The sequence below is a fragment of the Gossypium hirsutum genome, chromosome A08 (genome assembly GCF_007990345.1).
Source record: "Gossypium hirsutum isolate 1008001.06 chromosome A08, Gossypium_hirsutum_v2.1, whole genome shotgun sequence".
Classification (NCBI taxonomy): domain Eukaryota; kingdom Viridiplantae; phylum Streptophyta; class Magnoliopsida; order Malvales; family Malvaceae; genus Gossypium; species Gossypium hirsutum.
Window position 1 is genome coordinate 17,815,032 of NC_053431.1, and position 10,910 is coordinate 17,825,941.

Sequence of the window (10,910 nt, forward strand, 5' to 3'; positions counted from 1 at the left end):
AAAACAATGGTGTACGACATTTACGACCGTACAAAGCCTCGTAAGGTGACATCTTAAGACTTGATTGAAAACTATTGTTGTAAGCGAATTCAATCAAAGGTAAATACCGCTCCCATGAACCACTAAACTCAAGGATGCAACATCTCAACATATCCTCGAGTATCTGAATTATCCGCTCGGATTGACCATCAGTCTGTGGATGAAAAGCGCACTACAGGAAAATAGGGCTTTAACAGCATTTTTAGCGGCGTTTTATCAAAAAACACCGCAAAAATTGTACATTAGCGGCGTTTTTGCTAAAACGCTGCTAAAAACAAAGCAATAGCGGCGTTTTTGGTAAAATCGCCGCTAAAAACAGAGCAATAGCGGCGTTTTCCCAAAAATGCCGCTAAAACAGAACAATAGCGGCGTTTTACAAAAAACACCGCTAAAAACCAGAGCAATAGCGGCGTTTTTGGTAAAACGCCGCTAAAAACCAGAGCAATAGCGGCGTTTTACCAAAAACGCCGCTAAAAACCAGAGTAATAGCGACATTTTACCAAAAACGCCGCTAAAAACCAGAGCAATAGCGGCGTTTTTGGTAAAATGCCGCTAAAAACCAGAGTAATAGTGGCGTTTATGGTCAAAACGCCGCTAAAAGTCATATAACCCCTAAAACCCTAAACCCCCAAAAATCATAAACACTAATCTATAACCCCTAAACCCTAAAAACCATAAACACTAAACTATAACCCCTAAAACCTTAAACCCCAAAAACATCATACGGATGTTGATGTGTATATACATAGATATTAATGTAAAAGCTTATGTTCATAATAAATTATGGAAGCATTACTTAATATTGATTAAATTTATTTTAGGGTTTAAGGTTTAATATTTAAGGTCTATGGTTTAGGGTTTTATGGTTTAAGGTTTAATGGCCATGGGTGTATAGTATGTTAATCTCAAGTGAATCATATTGAATAATTAAATCCGAAACCATATAATTAATATATATTTAGGGGCATAAGTAGGGGGTTGAAAGGGTCTGTGCTCCTCTAAAAATGAAAAATTTTTCTTTTTGGTTTTTTGAAATTTTTAAAAATTTTAAAGGTAAAATTGCACTTCATCCCTTTGAATAGTGGAAAATTTTTGATTTAATCATTTCAAAATTATAAAAATATATGTTAAACTTTAATCGTTTAAAGTTTAGATGATAGGGGGTAAGGGTTAGAGGTTAAGGGGTAGAAGTTTAGGGTTTATGTTTTATGGCTTAAAGTTTAGGGGTTAAGAGTTGGGATTTTACGAGTTATGTGGTTTAGGGTTTAAGATTTAGGTGTGTATGGGTTTTAGGGTTAAAGGGACATAGGTTAAGGGTTAGGGGTTAGGGGTTTAGGGTTTAAGATAATTAGTGTGAAAATTATATGTTAAAAATTTGAAATACTATTATTTAAAATAATTTTAAAGTTTTTTTGGGTATATGACTGATTGTTTTTTAATCTATATATTAAATAATTTCAAATTTTAAAGAATTAAAATTTAAAAAAAATTTAAGATTTCAAATTTTATCTAATTCTTTTAAATATTAGTTAAAATTTTAAAAAATATTTATTTAAATAAAAAAATTAAAACACTATTATTTAAAATAAATTTAAAGATTTTTGGGTATATAAGTGATTGTTGGTGCAAGTTGAATGATATTTTGATTAAAAAATGGGAAACCACATTTCAATCTCTATTCTCTAAGATTGAATATTCAAATTATATATTATCATGTAATGTTTTAATCAAAAAGTTAATAATATTAACTATTTGGATTAATTAATAATATTATAAAAATATATAGACTAAATGATATTAAAAATTAAAGTATATGCAAAAAAATTGAAATTTAAATATATTAGAGAGACCAAATTAAAATTTACCCATTTTAGTAAATAATAATAATAATAATAATAATAATAATAATAATAAAAGAGGAAAAAATTATTAGGCTGCACACTTAGTGGCGTTTTTTAAAAACGCCGCAAAAGAGATGATTTACCGTCGTTTTTGTAAAAAACGCCACAAACATCTCTTAATAGATTGAAAACGACGTCGTTTTTCTGGTTCCCCAAACCTTGAATCTCCAAATCCCATAAAACTTCCCCCAATTCGATATGCTCAAATTGGTTTCCCAAAATCCCCAAATCAAAATACCTTTGATTTTCACCGAAGTCCCTTTGATTCTCTTTTTTTTTTTTCATTTTCATTTTCATAGTACACTCCATCACTCGTATCCACTGATTCTCACTGCTTTTGCAGTACCCATATCTCAAAATCAATTCTACGCAGTGTTTTAGTTACCCACTGAACGTCGACTGCAACTCTCTATTTTGTATTTCCAATATATCGATCTGTGTTTGAAGATATGGCGGAAGCGACTGTTTCGGTGATCTTGGAGCAGATGACTGCAATCACCATTGATAAAGCAATCGAAGCCTGGAGTCTGGTGCAACGTGCTGAGAAAGAGGTGAAAAGGCTTGAAACCAACTTTAAAGCACACCGGTTGGAGCTTGAAGATGCAGAGGAGAAAGAATACGTGGACAAACGGGTTAAACTTTGGTTAGACAAGTTCAGATATGTTTCTTATGACATGGAAGATGTATTAGATGAGTGGTAAACTGCAGTTCAGCAGTTGCAAACAGATCTTTCTAGCTCTGCTTCTGTTCGTAACTGGAAGGTATTCCCCTTTGTTTCATGCTTTTCTTCAGGTTCTTAAGTTGTCAAGCGTTATAATATTGCTACCAAAATAAAGGAAATCAATGAAGAAGTAGATGAGATTGTTAAAGACAAAATTAGGTTTGAGTTGATAAAAAGAAAAATCAACCAACCCAAACGTCCAGAAACTACTTCTTTTGTGGATGTTTCAGAGTATGGTTTAATGCTTCTCTTACTTCTTTCAGCCTTGGCTTAATTTTTTATTTTTGTGTTCTAGATACAATGTAGGGGAAGGGATGCTGTACCTGAGAATGCGTCTGTAAATACCTTTGTTTATGAGGTACTTTTTGCTATGATATTTTTCCGTTATTTTCAGAATCTACTAGAATCACTGCCTTCATCTCTTCTTAAAATGTAATTTCTGTGATAGATTTAGTCCCAACTCCCATGGTGCATTTATCAATTGACAACCAAATTTGTGGCTGGTCACTGGGTTATATGTTTCCATGTTATGCTAAAAACAAGAAACTACTATGTTGTAATCACAAACATAAATTAGAACTTATGTCATAATCGGTAATGCATCCCCACTTCTTCTCATTCATGTAGTACAGTTGCTGATCTACATGTGGTATGATGTGAGCTACTTGCTCCTAGTGTGTTGTGACCAATTTACTGAAACTTCCATGTAACTTGTTTATCAGGTGTCACAATTTCTCCTACGTCAGAAATCGAATAAATATATTCTTGTCCATTGTACTCATGGTCATAACCGCACTGGCTACATGATTATTCACTATCTCATGCGAACACAGCCAATGTCTGTTACTCGGGTCAGTAATTTTTGTTGTTGGTGGTGGTATGTTTTTTTAGTCTTTTCCAGTATCTGTTTTAGGTATTCACAATGGAATACTATTTACTATTTTTGTTTAACCTTTTCTGCAGGCAATAAAATTTTTTTCTGAGGCACGCCCACCAGGAATATATAAACCAGACTATATTGATGCCCTCTATGCATTTTATCATGAAAGAAGACCAGAATCTTTTGTCTGCCCTCCAACTCCTGAGTGGAAAAGATCTTCTGATCTTGATCTCAATGGTGAAGCAACTGCAGATGATGATGATGATGATGATGATGGAGCTCCAACTGCATTACCTGTATGGACAACCATGCAGTATTCTTAATTTCTCTCTTTTTTTTATTTAACTTTAATAAGGGCATCAGAACAAATGAAACCTGTTATTAGCAAAAGCTTCATAGTACCATTTCCTCATTTCCATTTGGAAAGTGTAATATATTGACTGTTTAGCACAAAATGACCTATTTATTATAATAACAGTAATCTTTGCTGATGGCCAGCCTGCCTTTTCTTCTTCACCATATATATTAAGCTTTGTAGGTCTTGCAAATTATATTAAGCTTTGTCATTAAGTTGTTACTAATTAGCACTGAGGTATACTTGTTTATGTTTCTTCCAGTTTCATTGGTGATGTTTCATCAAGACATAGCTTTTTTATTCACTTTGTTTCTTGACTGTAGCTTTGGAAATTTTGTGGAGGATTATTAAGTGATAAGTTAATAGTCTTTGAATTTGTTAAACTGCTGTTTTAATGTATATTATATTTGAAGACTATAAGAATATTTTCTCTTAATTATAAAATTAGGAGAACTTCTCTCATTTATAAAACTAAAACTATTGAAAAATTGTACACCTTTTATCCAATTAATTATTTATATTTTTTTGGCTAAAAGTTAATTCTTTAGTTTGAGTATAATTCATTACAGTTTTAATCTAATACGAGCTCTGGTATGGCCATTTTTTGAAACCAGGTTAGAGGGCATGCACAATTCCCGGGATCACATCCAGTTTCACTGAACAGGTCCCTTATATGTTTGGTTTTATTCTTTTTTCTTAGTTCTTCTTTATTCTGGTTTTTGATTCTTCATTTTGTTGAAATTAGTGCATTATCTCTTAGAACTGTGGTCGGCCTTTAAGTTATTTTCTTACTAATGCAGCAATTTTCCTTGTTAAGCTAGTAGAGATTAAAATGCCTTGAGATTGCAACTGTATGTTAAAGTTCTAAAATATGTGTTCAAAATTTTTCTGAAATTTTGTTGGACAATGGATATAACTTTAGAGTACAAATTTATATTTTAAATAACTTTTTTCTCATTTCTGAAAATACTTCCACTTTCCTAAGGCTTTATAGTGACACGTTGATCATTTCTCCTTTTCCATTCTCATGGGATTCATGTCTATTTCAAGTACAAAATATTAGTGATGAAAAATCGGGTTAAAATGTGTTTGAAGGTGTGACCTTGGCTTAGAAATGGGTCTTGAAGCATGCATGAAAAACGAACCATGGTACTGGGTATGGGATATGGAAATGATGTAGTTATAAAACTGTGTAGTTGCTATTACATTAGTAGAAAAAGCACGAATGTCTTCCATTTCTCTGTTTTGTCTCCCAAAAGAGTTTTTAATTATCAGCATCAAATGTTCGGTTTTCATCGTTTTCATCGGTTTATATATATATATTTTTTAAATTTCATTACCTTTAGCGGCATTTTTGGGTAAAGCTAAAATGCAATATTAAATGCAATATGGAGTTAAGCTAAAATGGTTCCATTGGATATGTCATATCATATCTTAAATTAATATCAAATAAGTTGATTTTCAAATTCTATTATCAGACACTATATTTGTTAATTTAGTCTCTACTTTAATTTAGTCATTTTTAGTTTTTATACCTTTGGAATTTGAAAATTTTAGTCTTTAAGTTCTGTTATTTTTAAGATTTAATGTGTTATTGTCACATGTGTAATGGTCTGTTTGTTATTTTTACATATTACTCGAAAAAAACTTATACATTGAATATAAATTCATAGTATGTAATGTTCTTATTCACTGCTTCTTTACAATCATTTGTATTTCTTTAAGTTTTTTCAGATACCATGATTCAACCCTAGTCTTTTAGGGTAAAACGTTGCTTTTTATTGGTGAAAATGGTCTTACTTAGTGCTTGAAATCCTTTTTGGGGTTTTTTTTGACAAATATAGATTGACCATTACATGCTTTCACCTCTGCTTCAAAACTTTGACTTGCCAGATTTGTGTTGAACACTGATGATTATTAAAACTTGGTTATAGATGGTTAATTTTTTCACCGAAACCTCTCATTTTTGTTGCTCTTCTTGCGGCATGCTGATGAGAGCGTTGTTGATCCTCCACTTTATGTTCTTACCACTCAAACACTAACAAGGTTAGCTTAATGCCATCTTTTCATCCACCCTCAGTCAATTATTTCCTCTTAACTCTCTAAACTTGCTGTCAAAGAACAACCTAAATGATTGAGAAACCATCCTATTTTAGAAATGTAGCCATTGTCAATGCTAAAGCTATCCAGTAATATCATAATCCTTTATTACATTGGCATTATTTTTCAATTTAGCATCTTCAGAAATTCTTGGTTGACATATATATTTTTATTTGAACGTGCAGGAGATCTAGATTAGGAGGTTGGAACTTTTGGCATTGAGTATTTTTTATTTACGCGTACATAAATATTGTTATATATAATATAATTCTTATTTTTCAGAATTTTAATAGATTTAGTTCTGTTTTCAAATTAAAATGTTATTTAGTATTTTAATTTTAATATTATAATTTAGTTATATTAATAAAATATTACTTGTATTTTATAGCTTATCATGTTTGAGCAACATTGCAATATTGAAAATCTTGGTCGAGTTAACAAAGTTAAGGTCAAAAGGCGAATCACAGTGGAGAGTTTGCAATTAGAACCACTTTGTAATCAGGTTGCTGAATTTCTCCTTTTTCTATATTTTGTTCACTGAGGGTATATTTTGTTTTTCTTTTCTTTCTGATAAGTTCGCTAATTTCATAATCTACAAAGCATGGAGAAGTTCTTCAAGTTCTCCACTATGAAGTTGGATAGAAATATGAACCACATCATGATTACTTCTGCTTATCGTTTCTGCTCTTACAGAGGACACAAAAGCTCTCAATCAGCTTGTATGTCAATTTATTTTATTTTTTCTCCTTTTTGCTTATATGCATAAATACTTATTTTTTGCCCAAGCTAGTTAAGAGTCTAAAGTTAATTGCAAAATTTTGATAAACTTTTTAGTGTTCTGTTTTAGTCTCTGATCTTGTATTTGATGACATGGCAGAACACACTTATCCAGGATGGGAAGGAGATGGCATCAGTGCTTTATACTTATCGCAGCTTTGTCGAAGCACTTCCTCAGGTATTTTAGCCTTAGTTGATTTTAATTTATACATATTTTTAAGGTAAACAATGTTCTAATATAATCTGCTAATTTTAGTGTAAAGCAATGTTCTTTTTTATGTGGTGTAGGGGGTATGTTGGAATTCACAGTTCGGGATTCAGAAACTTTCTGCTGAAACCGGAGCTGCTTCGATCTATTGTGGATTCTGGTTTTGAACATCCTTTCGAATTAAGGCAAAGTTTTAAACTCATGTCTGATGTTAACATTCGTGAATTCCATGAATTAAGTCATTTTGTTTTTCTTGCTTTTAGTGACTTATAACGGTGGGCAGTATACAAGTTTGGTGTTTTATTATTTTGATTCTATATTTATATTTAATCTAATTTTTATTATTTATTTTAGTTTTGATTCTATATTTTTATTTTTATTTTAGTTTTGATTCTATATTTTTATTTTTATTTTAATTTGATAATGAATTTTAATAGAAAATTTTTATGTTTAAATCATGGACATTATTCTTCTCAATATTTTGATAATGAATTTTAAGTTTTTTTTATATTTTTCATGATCTTTTTAATATTTTATTTTTTTTTAAATTTTATGACCTTTAGCGGCGTTTGTGGGAAAAGCGCCGCTAAAGGCCATGACCTATAGCGGCGTTTGTGGGAAAAGCGCCGCTAAAGGCCATGACCTATAGCGGCGTTTGTGGGAAAAGCGCCGCTAAAGACCATGATCTTTAGCGGCGTTTTTTCAAATAAATGCCGCAAAATTTAGCGGCGCCATCTATAGCGGCACTTTTTGCGGCGCTTGTAAAAACGCCGCAAATAGTTTTAGTGGCGCTTAAAAGCGCCGCTAAAGGCCTAAAAAAACGCCGCTAAAAGTCAATTTTGCTGTAGTGGCGGTACTAAAATGCAACTTGGTACCCAAAGCTTCTTGCAATTTCTTCCAAAATCGCGAGGTGAATCTCGGATCTCTATCCGACACAATAGAAATAGGTACCCCGTGTAATCTTACAATTTGAGAAATATACAATTCAACTAGTTTATCCAATGAAAAATCCGTACGTACGGGGATAAAGTGAACCGAGTTGGTCAGTCTATCAACAACAACCCAAATCACATCTTTCTTACTTGCCGACACTGGCAACCCAGATACAAAATCCATCGTGACTCGATCTCATTTCCATTCAGGTATCATGATTGGCTGAAGTAAACCTGTAGGCACTTGATGTTCCGCTTTCACTTGTTGACATATTAAACACTTCGAAACAAAATCGGAAATGTCTCGTTTCATACCATGCCACCAAAACTGACGTCTCAGATCGTTGTACATTTTCGTACTCCCCGAGTGAATCGACATTCGGCTACAATGAGCTTCGTTCAGAATCATCGAAATAAGTTCTGAATTTCTTGGAACACACAAACGACTTCCGAACCTCAAACAATCGTCATCATCAATTTGAAACTCTGATTCCATACTCGAAACACATTCAGCCCGTTTTGCAACCAATTCATCAACTTTCTGAGCTTCACGAATTTGATGAATCAACAAGGGTTTGGCCTTTAATTCTGCTACTAACACATTGTCGGATAGAACAGACAAGTATACATTCATCGCTCGCAAAGCAAACAGTGATTTACGACTTAAAGCATCCGCAACCACATTAGCCTTTCCCGGGTGATAGTCAATGACAAGCTCATAATCTTTTAACAACTCAAGCCAACGTCTTTGTCGCAGATTCAAATCTCTTTGAGTCATCAAATATTTGAGACTTTTGTGATCCGAAAATACATGGCACCTCTCACTAAATAAATAATGTCGCCATATTTTCAAAGCGAAAATGATGGCAGCTAATTCGAGATCATGGGTTGGATAATTTTTCTCATGTGGCTTCAATTGCCTCGACGCATAAGCTACAACTCGACCTTCTTGCATCAATACACAACCCAACCCAAGTAAGGATGCGTCGCTGTAAATGACAAACTCTTTGCCTGATTCAGGTTGCACTAGTACTGGAGCTTCAGTCAAATAAGCTTTTAGTTGATCGAAACTTTTCTGACATTTTTCTGTCCATTCAAACTTAACATCTTTCTGAAGTAGTTTCGTCATTGGTGTGGCTATCATCGAGAAACCCTTTACGAACCATCTGTAGTAACCGACAAGTCCTAAAAAGCTCCGAACCTCAGTAATATTTCTCGGAGGCTTCTAGTTAAGTATGGCTGCAATTTTGCTCGGATCAACTCGAATACCCGATGCAGATACCACATGACCCAAAAAACTAACTTCTCTCAACCAGAACTCACATTTACAGAACTTGGCATATAACTGCTTATCCCGTAAAATCTGCAACACTAATCTCAGGTGCTCAGCATGTTCGGTTTCATCTCTTGAATAGACCAAAATGTCATCAATAAACACAACTACAAACCAATCCAAAAACGGTCTGAAGATCCGATTCATCAAATCCATAAATACTGCAGGGGCATTAGTGAGCCCAAACGGCATCACTAAGAACTCGTAGTGACCGTATCTCGTTCTGAAAGCAGTTTTGGGTATATTCGAATCTCGAATTCGCAACTGATAATAGCCCGATCTCAAATCTATCTTTGAAAACACTGAGGCTCCTTTTAGTTGATCAAACAAATCATCAATACGTGGTAACGGATATTTATTCTTTATTGTCACTTTATTCAGCTGACGATAATCGATGCATAATCTCATGGTTCCGTCCTTCTTTTTCACAAACAATACTGGTGCACCCCAAGGTGAGAAACTCCGTCGAGCGAAACCTCTATCCATCAACTCTTGCAACTGAGCTTTCAATTCCTTTAATTCCATTGGTTCCATGCGATACGGAGCTATCGAAATCGGTGTAGTCCCAGGTACAAGTTCGATGCCAAACTCTACCTCCCGGACAGGTGGTAACCCCGGTAATTCTTCAGGAAAAACATCCGGATATTCACAAACCACTGGTACCGATTCAAGTTTCTTTTCTGATTCTTTATTATCAAGTACGTATGCAAGATACGCTTCACACCCCTTTCTCACATTTTTTTGAGCTAACATCGAGGATATTATTGTTGGCAATCCATTCAAAACAGTAGACTCAATTCGGATTATCTCATTATTTGCACACCTCAAATCAATAGTCTTACTTTTGCAATTCACAACTGCATCATGCACGGTCAACCAATCCAAACCGAGAATAACATCAAATTTATCAAACGGTAAAAGCATCAAATCGGCCGGAAAGCAAGAACCTCTGATTACTAGGGGGCATTTCTTACACACCTTATCGACAAGCACATAACGACCCAAGGTATTCGACACTCGAATTACGAACTCAGTAGACTCAACAGTTAAAGTCTTACTGGATGCTAAGGTCTCACATACATATGAATGAGTAGAACCAGGGTCAATCAAAGCAATCACATTAGTATCAAAGAGAGTGAAAGTACCAGTAATAACATCTGGCGAGGAAGCATCCTCTCGTGCACGTATAGCATAAGCTCTAGCAGGAGCACGAGCCTCAGATCTGGTTGTAGCGTCTCTAGATCCTCTCTGACCGCCACTAGGATTTCCCGCATTTCTGGACGGTCTACCTCGAGCAGTAGTAGCACCTGGTTTCCCACTCTGATTTACATTCTGTTCAGACAATCTCGGGCAATCTTTAATAAAGTGGTCAGCTGATCCACACTTATAACAGGAGCGGTCATGGAATCTACAACTCCCCGAATGCCATTTACCACAATACTGGCACTCTGTTCTGTCTCGACGATCATTTCCAACACTGGCAACCGAAGTGACTCGTGTACTCACAGGGGGTCGATCACGATCTCGTCTAGAAAAGCCCGAAGTGCCTTTAGACCGGCCTAAATCATCTCTAACTTTCTTCGAAGACTGTTGAAAGGGCTTTCCCAAAGATCTCTTACGAAACTCCTTTGCTCCTATACTAGCTTTTCTTTTCTCCTTACTGA

The 10,910-nt window shown here is 34.4% G+C and overlaps 1 protein-coding gene across 1 annotated transcript; it reads left to right on the plus strand.

Moving 5' to 3' along the window:
* The first annotated feature begins 2,389 nt into the window (after positions 1–2,389).
* LOC107910724 (uncharacterized) lies at positions 2,390–7,334 on the plus strand. Its single transcript, XM_041075929.1, has 9 exons — positions 2,390–2,572; positions 2,642–2,701; positions 2,957–3,019; positions 3,384–3,512; positions 3,625–3,837; positions 4,511–6,498; positions 6,597–6,715; positions 6,874–6,951; positions 7,062–7,334. Exons 1-6 carry the CDS (start codon positions 2,390–2,392, stop codon positions 4,673–4,675), a joined length of 813 nt encoding a protein of 270 aa, XP_040931863.1. The 3' UTR covers positions 4,676–6,498; positions 6,597–6,715; positions 6,874–6,951; positions 7,062–7,334.
* The last annotated feature ends 3,576 nt before the right edge of the window (positions 7,335–10,910 follow it).